Here is a 16,804-nt window from a genome sequence, read left to right as displayed (position 1 = left end):
GGGTGGAGTGTTCAAATGGCAAGCAACAGGGAGATCTGGGTAATGCTTGCGGTCAGACCGAAGGTGTTCTGCAAAGCGGTCACCCAGTCTGCATTTGGTCTCTCCAATGTAGAGGAAACCGCATTGGGAGCAGCGAATGCAATGAACTAAATTGAGGGAAGTGCAAGTGAAATGCTGCTTCACTTGAAAGGAGTGTTTGGGCCCTTGGACGGTGAGGAGAGGGGAAGTAAAGGGGCAGGTTTTGCACCTTCTGCGGTTGCATGGGAAGGTGCCGTGGGAGGGGGTTGAGGTGTAGGGGGTGATGGAGGAGTGGACCAGGGTGTCCTGGAGGGAATGATCCCTGCGGAATACTGCCAGGGGGGTGAAGGGAAGATGTGTTTAGTGGTGGCATCATGCTGGAGTAGGCGGAAATGGCGGAGGATGATCCTTTGAATGCGGAGGCTGGTGGGGTGATAAGTGAGGACAAGGGGGACCCTATCATGTTTCTGGGAGGGAGAAGAAGGTGTGAGGGCGGATGCGCGGGAGATGGGCCGGACATGGTTAAGGGCTCTGTCAAACACCGTCGGTGGAAAACCTTGGTTAAGGAAGGAGGACATATCAGAGGAACTGTTTTTGAAAGTGGCATCTTCAGAACAGATGCGACGGAACTGAGAGAATGGGATGGAGTCCTTACAGGAAGCGGGGTGTGAGGAGCTGTAGTCGAGGTAGCTGTGGGAGTCGGTAGGCTTGTAATGGATATTGGTGGACTGTCTATCACCTGAGATTGAGACAGTGAGGTCAAGGAAGGGAAGTGTCAGAGATGGACCATGTGAAAATGATGGAGTGGTGGAAATTGGAAGCAAAATTAATAAATTTTTCCAGGTCCAGACAAGAGCATGAAGCAGCACCGAAGTAATCATCGATGTACCAGAGAAAGAGTTGTGGGAGGGGGCCGGAGTAGGACTGGAACAAGGAATGTTCCACATACCCCATAAAGAGACAGGCATAGCTGGGGCCCATGCGGGTACCCAGAGCCACACCTTTTATTTGGAGGAAGTGAGAGGAGTTTAAGGAGAAATTGTTCAGTGTGAGAACAAGTTCAGCCAGGCGGAGGAGAGTAGTGATGGATGGGGATTATTCAGGCCTCTGTTCGAGGAAGAAGCAGAGAGCCATCAGACCATCCGGGTGAAGGATGGAGGTGTAGAGGGATTGGACGTCCATGGTGAAGAGGAGGCGGTTGGGGCCAGGGAACTGGAAATTGTTGATATGATGTAGGGTGTCAGAGGAATCACGGATGTAGGTGGGAAGCGACGGGACAAGGGGAGAGAGAATGGAGTCAAGATAGCAAGAAATGAGTTCCGAGGGGCAGGTACAGGCTGACACGATTGGTCTGCTGGGAGAGTCCTGTTTGTGGATTTTGGGTAGGAGGTAGAAGCATGCCGTCCGAGGTTGGGAGACTATAAGGTTGGAAGCTGTGGAAGGAAGATCTGCAGAGGAGATGAGGTCAGTAACAGTCCTGGAAACAATAGCTTGATGTTCAGTGGTGGGGTCATGGTCCAGGGGGAGGTAGGAGAGGTAGTTTAACCCAAACTGGCTGCTTGACAATGTTCCAGCACCAATGTGAGGGTGTCATTTTTGCAAATAACCAGCTTCACCAGCTGTGAAATTAAAAGTTAATGAAATGTGACAGATTCTAATAAGCTGAGATCACCATTCAGCTACAGTATTTACACTCAAATTTCAACACCACACTAGCTTTCACAGCAAGTTGTTTTTTTATACAATTTCTTTATTAGAAATGGAAACTGTTTTAACTTTCCTACAATACAGTTAACACATTTTAAAAATAAAAAAAAAATTGCAGAGTTTAACCATTCTGAAGAGTGGACTGAGCAGCCAGGTTAGTTCCACATCTAGAACTGGGTTAAAGAAAATTAGCCCCAAGTCCTGCCCCCATGGTTCTCTCAGTGCCAGCAGTTACCATCACTCAAACCCTGCCACTCCCAATCCAGTCCTAATCCACAAGTTCAATTTTAACTGGGACATTAAATCTTGAAATTCTGCTGCCCCCACTGACTGGGATCAGCAGCTGAACAAATCCATCTAACCAGTGACGTACTCAAAATGGGGACTAACCAGAGAGTAATGTGAGACCCAGCCTGACAGTTTATGGATCTGAACTCCCAGGCTGTTCTAACACTTACAAATCTGCACTTTTGCCCACTAAGTGTGGCTACTGAATGGAGCAACTGCACACTAGAACAGGTAAGCAAAAACAGCATCTTATCACTTCATGAGTGGAAATCCATTGGATCCATCTGCATCCACCCAAGATTCCCGGGTCAGGACACATGTTGAAGCATGAGGTGTTGGATCAGGTCCCCGAATATCTGATCCCATGACAGGATGCAAGTTCCTTCAGCTGTAGTTCATGCAGAAAGGTCACTGTTATCAAACCGATCCTGGTCATATATTTCTGCAATAACTTTTCGTCCTCCGAACCAGCGCCCATTAAGAGCCTGGATGGCTTTGTGCATCTCCGAAGCTAAGGAAAACTCTACAAAGATTTTGACAATCACCTCTGCGTCCTCCTCCTCGCCCTGCTTTTCTTGGTAGATGATCACGCGATTCACAGCACCAAATTTACCACATTCCTCCGTCACTTCGCCCTCCAGATCATCATCAATGTCATCGGGACCCACCATGTTCCGCAATACCATGACTGTGGACTGAAATGAAGGGAAAAAGGTCCAGTTATTGTTTGCAAGGGCACCACTCTAACTCTGCAGCATTGCACGAGGCCACACTACCTTAGTATACCCCCATATCTTAAAGTCACTCATAGGAACAGGAGGCCATTCAGCCCCTCAATCCTGCTCTACCATTAAATTAGCTGACCTGTACATCAACTCCATATTCCTGTTTTTAATCCCTATCCCTTGATACTCTTATCCAAAAAATTTTCAATCTTGAAGGCTCCACATTGATTGGGGGGGGGGAAGAGATGGGGAGAGAGGAAGACGGCTCCAGATTTTCAACACTGCAAGAAAATGCTTCCTGATTTCACCCCGAATGGTCTGACTCTAATCTTATAGTTATGCCCCCTTGCGGATTTCTTCATCACAGAAAATAATTCCTATCTACCATATCAAACAAACTAATGAACATACGAATTAGCAGCAGGAATAGATCATTTGGCCTCTTAAATTGGTTTTAAAATGTGAAACACCTCAATTAGAGCCCTTAACCTTTAATACCCAAAGAAATACAATTCTAGTTTATGCAACCTATCCTCAGAATTTAATAATTCTGGTGAATCTGCACTGTACCCCCTCCAGAGTCAATATATTCTTCCTGAGGTGCAGAGCCCTGATCTGAATGTAGTTATCCCAGATAGGGTCTGGCCAAGAAGGTTCCTGAATGTAGTTATCCCAGATAGGGTCTGGCCAAGGTTCCTGAATGTAGTTATCCCAGATAGGGTCTGGCCAAGGTTCCTGAATGTCGTTATCCCAGATAGGGTCTGGCCAAGAAGGTTCCTGAATGTCGTTATCCCAGATAGAGTCTGGCCAAGGTTCCTGAATGTAATTATCCCATATAGGGTCAGGCCAAGGTTCCTGAATGTAGTTAACCCATATAGGGTCAGGCCAAGGTTCCTGAATGTAGTTATCCCAGATAGGGTCTGGTCAAGGCTCTGCAAAACTGAAACAACTTGTATCCATCCACCACCTGGAAGTTCCCCTCCAAGTCACTCACCACCCTGACTTGGAAATATATTGCTGTTCCTTCACTGTCGCTGGGTCAAAATCCTGGAACTCCCTCCCTAACAGCACTGTGCGTGTATCTACAACACAGGGACTGCAGCGGTTCAGGAAGGCAGCTCATCACCACCTTCTCAAGAGCAACTAGGGATGGGCAATAAATGGTGGCCCAGCCAGCAACACCTACATTCCTTAAATGAATAAGAAAAACTAGCTTTTAGCAACGTGTACCCTTGCTTGGACCCCGTACCTCATATTCAATGGCCACATCTTACCTCCTGCTTGCGAAGCAACTTTTGCATCACCATGTGTCTAGCATTACTCCCCGAAATGCTCATGTGCTCCTGCTCGCTTAGCATTTCCAGCCGTTCAGTGTCCAGCAACTTCTCCTCATCCTCCTTCTTGACTTCTGTAGCAGTGCCAGCGGCAGGTGGCGTGGCCAGGACAGGGTTAACCACTCCTACCTGTGGGATAGTGACTGGAAGTGACACTGTTGGACGGGTTGGTGTCACACCTGGAAGACAGGAGAAGCCTCATGTTTCTAAATACAGCTACAGTGCAGGTAAATACAGCTACAGTGCAGGTAAGTTTCCCTCTTGCTCACTGTAAACTTTATAAAAGACAATGTGACCACAAAGAAGCAGAATAATCTTCATGAATTACACACTCAACAATGCTCTCAAATTTGGCAAATAAGGTTGAACTGCAGACACAGGTAGCCACTTGGGAATATGTTGTTACAGTGATAACGGAGACCTGGCTAAAAATAGGGCAGGACAAGGTACTTAATATTCCTGGATACAAGGTGTTCAGGCAAGTTTGTAAGCAAGGAGAGGAGGGGGTGGCAGTATCGATACTGTAGAATGTTAGAGTGGAGAGAAAGGATGTCCTAAAGGGGTCAAGGACAAGATATATTTTGTTAAGAGTGAAGAAACAACAGAAATACTATGACACTACTTGGTGTATTCTGTAGGCCATCGATTAGTGGGAAAGATGTAGAGGCACAAATCTACAAGGAAATTATAGAGGTGCAAAAATTAGAGAGTAGTTATGATGGGGCACTTTATTCATCTTAAAATAGACTGGATAGTAATGGTGTAAAGGACAAAGAAGCAGATTAGTTTTTGAATTGTGGCACACAGAATTTTCCACATCAGTATGTTTCTGGTCAAACAAGGAACAAGGCATTACTGGATCTGATTCTGGGGAATGAGATGGGACAAAGTGGATCGTGTCTAATGTCTTTTTTAAAATTCATTCATGGGATATGGGCTGCGTCAGCTGGGCCAGCATTTTTTGCCCATCCCTAATTGACCTTGAGAAGGTGGTGGTGAGCTGCCTTCTTGAACAGTTGCGGTCCATGCGGTGTAGGTACACCCACAGCGCTGTTAGGGAGGGAGTTCCAGGATTTGGACCCAGCAACAGTGAAGGAACACCAATATATTTCCAAGTCAGGATGGTGATCTTAGGGAAGGAAATCTGCTGCCCTTACCTGGTCTGGCCTACATGTGACTCCAGACCCACAGCAATGTGGTTGACTCTTAAATGCTCTCTGAACTAGGGCAATTAGATTTGGGAAATAAATGCTGGCCTAGCCAGCAACACCCACATCCCATGAATGAATTTAAAAAAATGTGGCAGCCAGGGAAACAATTAGGGGACAGTGACAGGAACATAGAAGTAGTTTTATTTTATTCATTCATGGGATGTGGGGGTTGCAGGCTGGGCCAGCATTTATTGCCCATCCATAATTGCCCTTAATTTGGTGGTGAGCTGCCTTCTTGAACTGCTGCAGTCCATGTGGTGTCGGTACACCCACAGTGCTGTTAGGAAGGGAGTTCCAGGATTTTGACCCAGCGACAGTGAAGGAACGGTGATATATTTCCAAGTTAGGATGGTGAGTGACTTGGAGGGGAACTTCCAGGTGGTGGGGTTCCCATCTATCTGCTGCCCTTGTCCTTCTAGATGGTAGTGGTCGTGGGTTTGGAAGGTGCTGTCTAATGAGCCTTGGTGAATTCCTACAGTGCATCTTGTAGATGGTACACACTGTTGCTACTGTGTGTCCATGGTGGAGGGAATGAATGTTTGTGGATGCGGTGCCAATCAATCGGGCAGCCCATTGAGCCTGCTCCAACATTCAACTAGATCAAAGCTAATCTTCTACCTCAACGCCACAGAATCTTAACGGCACAGGAGGCAGCCATTCAACCCATCGTGTCTGCACCAGCTCTCCAATGAGCATTATGTCCTAGTGCCATTGCCCTGCCTTTTCCCCGTACCCCTGCACATTGTTTCTATTCAAATAATCATCATGCCACACTACCTCCACATCCCTTGATATTATTAGTCTTCAGAAATCTATTGATTCCTGTTTTGAGCATACTCAATGACTGAGCTTCCACAGCCTCTGGGGTAGAGAATCACAGATTCACCACCCTCTGAGTAAAGAAATTCCTCTTCATCTCAGTCCTAAATGGCCTACCCCTTATCCTGAGACTGTGTCCCCTAGCTCTATGCTCACCAGCCAGGGGAAACATCCTACTTATATCTACCCTGTCCACCCTCCCCCACCCCGCCCTGGTTAAGAATTTTGAATGAGATCACCTCTCATTCTTCTAAAATCTAGAGAGTACAGGCCCAGTTTCTTCCATCTCTCCTCATAAGACAATCCCACCATCCAAGGGATTAGTCTGGTAAACTTCCATTGCGCTCTCTCTATATGCCAAGTATATCCTTCCTTAGATAAGGAGACCAAAACTCCCTGGGTGACTAGGGAGATGGAGATTACGATGAAACTAAAAGAGGGTGAATGATGCCAGTGAGGTGAATTCTTCAAGCAAGGACTAGATCAAATACAATAGGTTGAGAGGGGATGAAGAGGAAAATATACTAGGAAAGAGACAGTTGTGATGTCTGCTATCCAGTCTTCGAGAACCTTGATGTATTACTGACCTGTTATAACGCCTGGAGCTTGTGCTGCCATGACAGCTTGTGGCAATGCTCCCAGTGGCTGTGCAAGGGTCAGTGCTGGAGTGACTAGACCTGGTGCCGAAAGACCACTAACACCAAGCACAGCTGCCCCTGCTACAGCCTCCTGTAGGAAGGAAAATACACAGCGTTAAAGGAATTCTTGCAACAGCTTGTATAGGGCAGACTGCTCCTTAACAGTTCAATTTCTAATTGCTCAAATAGTACAGATACAAAAGCCTTAACACACCCTTAACCCTGAAGATTATACACAGGTGCTGAAACCAGTGAATAGGTTAAGGAACAGACCAAAATATTTCTGAATGCAGATACTACACGGTGCAGGATCTCAATGTAAAGATAATACTACAATCAAAGCTGAGGGGTACCAGGACAGGAGGAGGGTGAGAGAATGACCGGTGTGTGCACGATGGCCATTCAGACTCAGGGACAGCTTGTCACGAACATTTCACTTGTGTCTTAAGCTTGAAATGTTTATACTGTGTCAAAATTTGAAATTAGAGGCAACAGTACAATTACAAACACTGTCTTTCCAACTATGAGCTGTAACTGGAGACAGCACTTCTCGGCAATCTAACCGGTGTGGGCACAGGCTGGTCACAAGCAAGGATGCTCGTGGACTACATGATGACTAGAAGGTCAGTGTTGAAGTGTGATCTGCTCGGTGTTGGATAATATTGAATAGCCCACAGTTATGATCCCAGAGTTGTTCCCAAGACCCCTATAAAAGAGAGGTTGAATTTCAGTGTCCTTTGGGTAGCGTTTTAAGTTGACCATTTGGTGCCTTCCCTGCATGGTGTTGAAAAGTAGCAAATGTAACCCTGCTGCTTAAGGAGGGAGAGAGAAAACTAGGAACTACAGGCCTGTTAGCCTCACATTATAATAGATTCTAAGCATTTTCCCTACTAAAGGATGTGATAATTGGGCATTTAGAAAATAGTGGTGAGACTGGATAGAGTCAACATGGATTGATGAAAGGGAAATCATGCTTGACAAACCTGTGGGTTTTTTTGAGCACGTTATTAGTAGAATGGATAAGGGGGAACCAGTGACGTGGTGTGTTTAGATCTTCAGGAGGCTTTTGAGAAGGTTCCACACAAGAGATTTGGAAGGAAAATTACAGCCCATGGGATTGAGGGTAACATACTGGCATGGATTGAGAATTGGTTAAAGGACTTAAAACAGAGCTGGAATAAATGGATCATGCTCACGTTGGCAGATTGTTACTAGTAGGGTACTGCAAGGATTGGTGCTTGGGCCCCAGCTATTCACAATCTACATCAATGATTTGGGTGTGGAGACCAAATGTAATACTCCCAAGTTTGCTGATGACACAAAACTTGGTGGGAATGTTAGTTATGAGGAGGATGCAAAGAAGCTTCAAGGGGACTTAGACAGATTAAGTGAGTGGGCAAGAACATGGCAGATGGAATATAATGTGGAAAAATGTGAAGTTATCCACTTTGGTAGGAAAAACCAAAAAACAGAGTATTTCTTAAATGGAGAAAGATTGGGAAATACTGATGTCCATGTTCATGGGATGTGGGAATCACTAGCTAGGTCAGCATTTGTTGCCCATCCCTAATTGCCCTTGAGAATTGAGCAGCTGCTAAGCCATTTAAGAGTCAATCACACTGCTATGGGTCTGGAGTCACATGTACACCAGACAAGGTAAGGATGGCAGATTCCCCCCTCAAGCATTAGTAAACCAGATAGGTTTTTACAACAATCGACAATGGTTTCATAGTAAATACACTATGCATTCGCCTCCACCATAATTCCCTAGAAGTTGGCATGCAGATACAATCAATGAGGAAAGCAAATGATATGTTAGCCTTTAATACAAGGTATTTGGGTACATGAGTAAGGAAGTCTTGCTGCAATTATACAGGGCCTTGGTGAGACCACACCTGGAATAGTGTGTGCAGTTTTGGTCTTATCTAAGGAGGGATATACTGGCCATAGAGGGAGTGCAACGAAGGTTCACCAGGCTCTGGGATCAACATAACAGGAGTAGGCTATTCGGCCCATCGAGCCTTCTCTGCCATTCGATTAAATCATGGCTGACCATTTACTTCAAAGCCATTTTCCTATGCTATTCCCATAACCCTTGGTGTCATTAGTATCCAGGTATTTATTGATTTCTATCCTGAACATGCTCAATGCTCAACCAGGGAGCTAGCATACCACCCTGGAGTCACATCTATAGCTGCAGGAGCGCCTGTCCGTTCCTCTAACAAATCCCCTATCACCATTGCTTTTCCAATCTTCTTCCTCCCCTCCTGTGCAGCTAAACCAGTCATGGTGCCATGCACTTGGCTCTGGCTGCACTCCTCTGAAGAATCATCTGTAGCCAAAATGGAAAATCAGTTAGTGAGCAAGATCGACTCAGGGGACTCCTGCACGATCTGCCTGGTTCTCCTAGGCTGCCTACCTATTCTCCTTCTGCCAGCATGCCCCTAACCTTCGGTGTGACCACCTCTCTAAATGTGTTGCCCACATAGTTCTCTGCCCTGCGGATGCACCACAGTGGCCCCAGCCACCGCTTGAGTTCCGAAACCTGGAGCTAAAGTTTCTGCAGCCAGTGACACCTCCTTTTTATTTCATTCACGGACTTCGTTTCACTGTGAGCTTCGCTGCCTGGATCAGCATTTATTGCCCATCCGTAATTGCCCTTGAGAAGGTGGTGGTGAGCTGCCTTCTTGAACCACTGCAGTCCATGTGGTGTAGGTACACCCACAGTGCTGTTAGGAAGCACCCTCCACCACTGATACACAGCAGCTATAAGATGCATTGCAGGAATTCACCAAGGCTCCTTAGACAGCACCTTCCAAACCCACAACCACTACCATCTCGAAGGACAAGGGCAGCAGATAGATGGGAACACCACCACCTGGAAGTTGCTCTCCAAGTCACTCACCATCCTGACTTGGAAATATATCACCGTTCCTTCACTGTCGCTGGGTCAAAATCCTGGAACTCCCTCCCTAACAGCACTGTGGGTGTACCTACACTGCATGGAGTGCAGCGGCTCAAGAAGGCAGCTCACCACCACCTTTGGAAGGGTAACTGGGGATGGGCAATAAATGCTGGCCCAGCCAACAAAGCCCACATCCCGTAAATGAATAAAAAAAATAGTTCCAGGATAATTCAATGTCAATCTACCCGTCCTATCTCTCTGGTAAGCACCAAAGCAAAGTAATTAATGTTGCTGCCAGCTCACCTGTCTATCCCTTGATGGTCCTATTCCTTTCACAGCCGTCTTATTTTATTTTAATCTATTGTTTTATGTTCCTTAATAATTTTGTAGCACCTTTCTGCCGTCCTAATTTTTTTTTAACTTCTCTAAGCTCTTCTTATTCTCTCTTATCCTGCACTCTTTAGCTGTCCGTAATGCAGGAAACCTGGCAGCCAATTTGTGCACAGCAAGCCCGCACAAACAGCAATGTGATAATGAGCAGATCATCTGTTTTTTGTAATGTTGATTGAGATAAATATAGGCCAGGAGACCAAGGATACTCCTCTGCTCTTCTTCCAAACAGTGCCATGGGGGTCTTCACATCCACCAGCAGGCAGATAAGGTTTCAGTTTAACATTGCATCTTTTTAAATTTGTTCATGGGATGTGGGCGTCGCTGTGAGAGTGGGATATGACCTCATTGTATTGCCCATCCCTAACTGCCCTTGTTCAGAGGGCATTTATGAGTCAATCACATTGCTGTGAGTCTGGAGTCACATGTAGGTCAGACAGCAAATTTCTTTCCCTAAAGGATATCAGTGAACCACATGAGTTTTAACAACAATCGGCAATGGTCAGACTTATAATTCCAGATTTTTTATTGAATTCAAATTCCATCATTTGCCGTGGTGGGATTCGAACCCAGGTCCCCAGAGTACTAATCCAGTGACGATACCACTATGCCAATACCACCGAAATGCTCCCTTGTGAATCTTTTAGGCACCTTCTGGAGTTGCATACAAGCCTATAGCCTCAATACACTTCCCGGAAGGAGGGCATGAAATTCTTAGTTAATATTCTCTGGCAGGTTATTCAATCATTAGCAAGAGTAGAATGGCAAAGACTTCTTGTTCAATTTTTCCCATATATGCCTTCTAGCGGGGGCCACTGATGTTACCATCCCCAGCATACGTTCCACTCACCTCAGCATAGACCAGGTGTGAAACCTGCCAAAATAGGTCCCACAAAATGGCTGGTGTGTAACTGAAACTGCCCATACCCACCTGAGCTGTAATCTTCGCTGTTGCTGCAGCTGCTGCCACCGCTGCTGCAGGGGGCAATCCACCAGGTGCAGCAGGTGTCATCAATGGCATCGGAGGAGTCACTGCTTTCCCAACGCGGAGGAACTGGCCACCGAGGTCAAAGAGGTTCATGGACGAAACGGCATCTTGCGAAGACTGGGCCTTCTCGTACTCTGCATAAAGCAACAGGTTCAATGTTTATACAAACAGGCAGGGCCACAGGTGAAGCACTTCACATTGGGTCGCACAAGATTACACAGGGTTGTACCCCACTCACAATGGACAGTCCCCACATTCAGAGCCCAGCTGGCACTCGAGGTTTCTCTGCCCAATGTTCAATCTTGCCATTTGGCTTCCCTGCGCCAGACCACCTGTCCTCAAGGACTCTATCCCAACCTTTCCCACTCCCACAGCGACACCAGACATGAAAGGGAGTTTGGGGTGAGAGTGGGGGAGGAGACGAAAGGTCGGACAAACGTAACAGGAGTTGCGGGAATGAAACGAAAGAGGAAGAGGAGGAATATTAATGAAAAATTAAATGACATGGAGTATGCTAGCATAATGGTCATGTTGCTGCACTAATAATCCGGAGGCTGGATTTGGAGACATGAGTTTAAATCCCAACATGGCAGCTGGGGAATTTAAATTCAAGTAAAGAAATCTGGAATTAAAAGTTAGTATAAGTAATGCTGACCATGTAACTACTAGATTGTTTTAAACTTATCTGGGTCACCTGTCTCCTTTAGGGATGGAAATGTTGCCACTTATTGCAAAGGGAATGTTTTGCTACAGTCATACATGGCCATATCTTAAGTACTGTGTACAGTTTTGGTCTCCGTATTCAAGAAAGGATATAAATGCGTTAGAAGCAGTTTGGAGAAGATTCCCTCGACTGATACCTGGATGGACGGGGAATTATCTTATGAGGAAAGGTTGGACCGGCTGGGCCTGTATCCATTGGGGTTTAGCAGAATGAGAGGTGATCTTATAATATCCTGAGGGGGCTTGATAGGACTTAAAGGATGTTGCCCCTTGTGGGAGAGACCAGAACTAGGGGACTAGGGGGACCTAAAAATAAAGGGCCTCCCAGTTAAGACTGAGATGAGGAGAATTTTTTTTCTCTTAGAAGGCCATTAGTATTTGGAGCTCTCTTCCCCAGAGAGCGGTGGTGACAGGGTCAATGAATATTTTTAAGGCAGAGGTAGATAGATTCTTGATTAACAAGAAAGTTGAAGGTTATCAGGGGTAGGCAGGAATGTGGGGTTGAGTCCACAATAAGATCAGCCATGACCTTACTGAATGGTGGAGGAGACTCAAGAGGCTGAATGGCTTACTCCTGATTTTTACGTTAGTAAATCTGCCATCCTTACCTCATCTGGTCTAACTATGACTCCAGAAACGGACTAGCAAGCCACTCAGTTGTACTCAATGTTAGCGACCTTCGCATCCCATGAGCGAGAGGGATGGAGAGGGGGGAATCAACATGAAGAATGGAGGGGGATGAATGAGGCAAGTTAAGCAAGTGGGCAACAAGGTGATAGAGTGAAGCTATTCACTCTGGTATTAAGAACAAGAAAGCAGAATATATTTTGAAAGGGGTGAAACTTGTAAATGTTAAGGGGGACTTGGATGAACTTGTACAGAGAACACAATGTTAGCACGTAGGTACAAGCAAGCAATTGCAAAGGCAAACAGCATGCTACCCTTTATTGCAAGCGGACTGGAGTACAAAAATGAAGAAGTCTTGCTACAATTGTACAGGGCTTTAGTGAGACCACAACAAGAATATTGAGTGCAGTTTTAGTCTCCATATCTAAGGAAGGATATACTTGCCTTAGAAACTGTGCAGCAAAGGTTCACTGGATTACTTCCTGGGATAGGGGGATTGTCCTATAATGGAGAGCTGAGCAAGTTGGGTCTATACTCTCTGGAGTTTAGAAGAATGAAGGGTGATATCATGAAACAAGATTTTGAAAGGGTTTGACAGGGTAGTCAGAGGTAATTTCCCCAGACTAGGGAATCTAAAACACCAGGGCACAGTCTACAGATAAACGGTCGATCATTTAGGACTGAGATGAGGAGACGTTTCTTCACCTAAAAGGTTGTGAGTCTTTGGGCTTTAGGAATGGGCAATAAATGCCGGCCTATCTAGTGACTCCCACACCCCATGACTGAATTTAAAAAATCCCAGAGGGTTGTGGATACTCCATTGTTGAAAACATTTAAGACTGAGATAGACAAATTTTTGGGCTCTCAGAGAATCAGGGAATATAGGGAGTGGGCAGAGAGGTGGGAGCTGAGACAGGTCAGCCATGATCATATTGAATGGTGAAGCAGGCTCAAGGGGCCTTATGGTCTATTCCTGCCCCTATTTTATAAGTTCTTAAGGGGCACAGAAGTGGAAAGTAGGGTCAATGAAGGAGAAGCACAGGAAGAAGGGAAGGAATGAAGAGGGAATATTGAATATGCAATCTTTTTTTGTGCAGTTCCGTAAGCATTAAACAGCAATTCTATTAAATCAACAGCTGTATTTACTTGGACAAATATTACATGTTTATAACTTGCAGTAATGATTAACTCAGACACATCCACACACAATTGCCAACTTAAGATCATTTTGAATTGAAAGATTTGAGGCCCCCAATTAATAAGTTCCCCTTTTCCATTCTTGGATAAGTCACGGGCTGTACCTGCAATCCTCCCAGTTCCAGCGGACTTACGCAGAAGTCAGACAATGCCCGAGTGCATACTATTAAAAACACAAATCATAATAGTCACTCTTACCTCTCTTTTTCTCACCTTTGTTCAACCTTCCATTACCTCGCTCACTCCTCTCCATGTGATGAGCTCCATTGCTCTCTTGCACACTTCTGTCTTTTTCTTGGGCCTCCCTGCACCGTTGCCTCCTCATTCCAACAGCATTTTACATATTCCACAGTCAGAGAAATTTCATAAAGAAGCAGCGCTTTCAGCTCCAGGTGGAAAACTTCTACCTCTGAAGCAGTTATTGAGCAGTCAAGAGTTTCTGGTTTGATAGCTGGTCTTACTTTGAGGTGAGCTAACAGTGTACTAAGAGCGATGCACTAATCCACAAGGGTTCCCAATGGCACAATAATCCAATGAGCTGTTCTGTCATCATTTTGTGGTTAAAAGGGTCCCTCTGGGCCATTGGCAGTCTGAAAAGATATCCTGGGTGATCAGTTTTACAGACGTAGTGGCAAGGGGCAATCTGCCTGATGTCTGGAAATATCAGCAGGGTGGGCTGCACAGATAGAAAGCTGAACAAATTGACTCGAAGCAGCAGGCTGTGGTGTTGAATCATCTAGCGAGCAATAGGATGCCTGGTTTCGAGAGGCTGTTGCTATCAGTGGCAAGTGTTACCAGCTGCCCCTCAAGGTTGGGGATCAGGATTCTGCTTGAGGCATGGATGTCCTCACTACCACAATGCCATCAGGATTTCTAATCATTCTCTCTCCAATACATTGCAGGAATCCCAGCAAAATGCTGGCCTTATCAGGGTTCAGGCTGCACCGTGTACGATAGGGTGTGGAGCAGGCTGTGAAATATAGCTAGGTTCTACAAATCTCCCTTTCAGCTATCAGAAGGTTGTTTATCCAGTGAATGGCCCGATTCAGCACTTCACCAGGATGGCTTTGCTAGTTCCAAGAGCTGCATATGCAACAAGGGAACTCACTGGTTCCATTTCACTTTTGAGTATCGTATGGACTGCCCTTGGAGTGCTTCTTTATTCATTTCTTAAAGAATTATATGCCACTTTTCAGACTGACTGCAGATCTGGTGCTCTCTACTCACCATCTTGAACCATCAGCAAACGTAGTGGCTGCTTCCAAGTGCCATACTGAGTCTGCAATGCCCTATGGACATCATGAAGACGTAGAGACCTTCAGATTCAAAAGACTCACTGATCAATACTCAGAAACTGGGCTCATCGACAACCCTTGGACTCACTTCTTCAATACCACGTTGGTCTTTTTCATTACCCTTCAACAGCAAGTTCCCACTCCAGGCTAAGCTTGTGGCATTTTAAGATGCTGTTCCAAACCACTCTTTCATGGTTCAAAAGTCCTAGGCATGTGACAAAATGGCCTCCTTCAGCCAACACAAATCAGGAGGAGCAAACATGGATGGATCGGTGACTAAAAACAGAATAGGGTACGGTGGAGAGGCCAAAGTCAGCCTCACAATAGACATTCAGCCTTTGCCAAAATTCTTTGATAAGGGAAATACACAGGCGATGAATATTTAGAACAGCCAACCCAAGGAGTAAAAGCAGAGGATTCAATAAATTTAAAGAGGGAGCTGAACACATTTTTAGTAAACAGGGTGAGAGAGATAATGGATGGGAAACCTTTAACCACTAGATTGGCAGAACAGATGGAAATAGACTTTTAAGGTCAAATGGTCCCACAGACATCGATAGGGAGAAGAGGCTGGTGAACTATAACTAGTGATGCATATCTTCTGGAACTTGTTTGTGATTGGTTGATTTAGGCAGATGGAAAGGAGCTTCTTTGAGCTTTTCCAGTTGGTCTTCACTTCGCCCATGAGTCAGTTTCTTGAACAACTGGAAGGTGCAGACAGGATAGTGGAGCTGCACTGCCCAGCTGATGGATGGGAGCATTGATAGGCTCCAAGGAGCCCTTCTCTTTATATGTCCAGACAAGTAATTGGTGACAATTACACATGGTTGCATAATTCTAGAATAACAAAGCAGCTAGATGCAATGCAAGCTATCCCTGGTAGGTTCCAAAATTCCAAAGCAAGTTATTTAACTAATGAAAAAACGGAGGCCTGGGTTGGCAGTTGCTGGATGACATTACTTATTGGTCAGGGTTGAAAACACACACTCATTTTTGGAGGATTCACTGCTTACCTTTATTGGGTTGTAGAGTCTGGTGAAGCACTGTTCGATGAGGTATAGAATGTGCCCCTACTGTTGTCAGCAGCACAGTGGCAGCGTACTCAAATACTTTAAGGCAAGTTATACTGTAAACTATATTACTTAGTTTATGGTGAACCGTCCAAATGAGTTCAGGTTCAATACATCGTCATCAGTCATCTAACAGTGACAACAGTCTTTCCCCAAGGGAAGATAAAGATCAGAACCTCATTTACTCCAAGATGGCACATTGGCACTGGAGATTAGAAGCATATATCCTGAGGCAGCCACAATAACCCAATGCTTAAACCACATCATCCACAGGTAAAGTTACTGATCAGCTAGTCATATAGATTCATTTTCAGCACTTGAAGGACATACAAAATCAACCACGTAGCTCTTGATGAGCCTGGGCTTAGCTGGGCAAGCAGCAAGAAGCTTACCAGTGCTCTGTGGTATCAGCATGTGGTATCAGCAATGAGGCATATCATTATGGGCAGAAATTGTGCATCAACTGTATTGTTAATTAGTTTGGTTTGGACTTTTCCAAGCATAGTTGAGATACAATCTACCAACAGCAGAATCCAAGGAACAACCTAGTTTTCCCACTACGTTGTCAGCTGCATTAGCACAAGATTCCCACATTACAAACAGCACTCATGCCGAATCATAAAACAAGACCATCTGTTCCATCTACTCTTAAAGAATACATTAAAACCTCACTCCAGTAAGACCACTTTTCAAAAACATCAAAATGCCTGTAAATATCCAAGGATTCTACTTGATTAGGGTATTGTTACAGCACAGGAAGCCATTCAGCCCACCATGTCTGCAGTGCCTCTGATTGAGCAATTCACCTACTGCCATTCCCAGCTTTCTCTCCGTAGCCTGCACATTCCTTTTCAGATAAGTCTAATTCC

The 16,804-nt window shown here is 45.3% G+C and overlaps 1 protein-coding gene across 3 annotated transcripts in view; it reads right to left on the bottom strand.

The window, feature by feature from the left end:
- Window positions 1-1,440: 1,440 nt before the first annotated feature.
- Window positions 1,441-16,804, bottom strand: part of LOC121275633 (poly(U)-binding-splicing factor PUF60-like) — a 70,632-nt gene continuing 55,268 nt past the window's right edge. For 2 of the 3 annotated variants that reach the window (XM_041183127.1, XM_041183128.1), the window contains 4 exons: window positions 10,967-11,157; window positions 6,690-6,831; window positions 4,013-4,251; window positions 1,443-2,708 (listed from right to left, as the gene is read on the bottom strand). In XM_041183127.1, the coding sequence (XP_041039061.1) occupies window positions 2,409-2,708; window positions 4,013-4,251; window positions 6,690-6,831; window positions 10,967-11,157 (872 nt within the window). In that variant the 3' untranslated portion in view covers window positions 1,443-2,408. Of the gene's footprint in view, window positions 2,709-4,012; window positions 4,252-6,689; window positions 6,832-10,966; window positions 11,158-16,804 lie in introns of all 3 variants that reach the window. The other variant, XM_041183129.1, reaches the window with a different exon arrangement.

The sequence above is a fragment of the Carcharodon carcharias genome, chromosome 3 (genome assembly GCF_017639515.1).
Source record: "Carcharodon carcharias isolate sCarCar2 chromosome 3, sCarCar2.pri, whole genome shotgun sequence".
NCBI classification, from domain to species: Eukaryota; Metazoa; Chordata; class Chondrichthyes; order Lamniformes; family Lamnidae; genus Carcharodon; species Carcharodon carcharias.
This window is presented reverse-complemented; position numbering and strand designations above follow the sequence as displayed.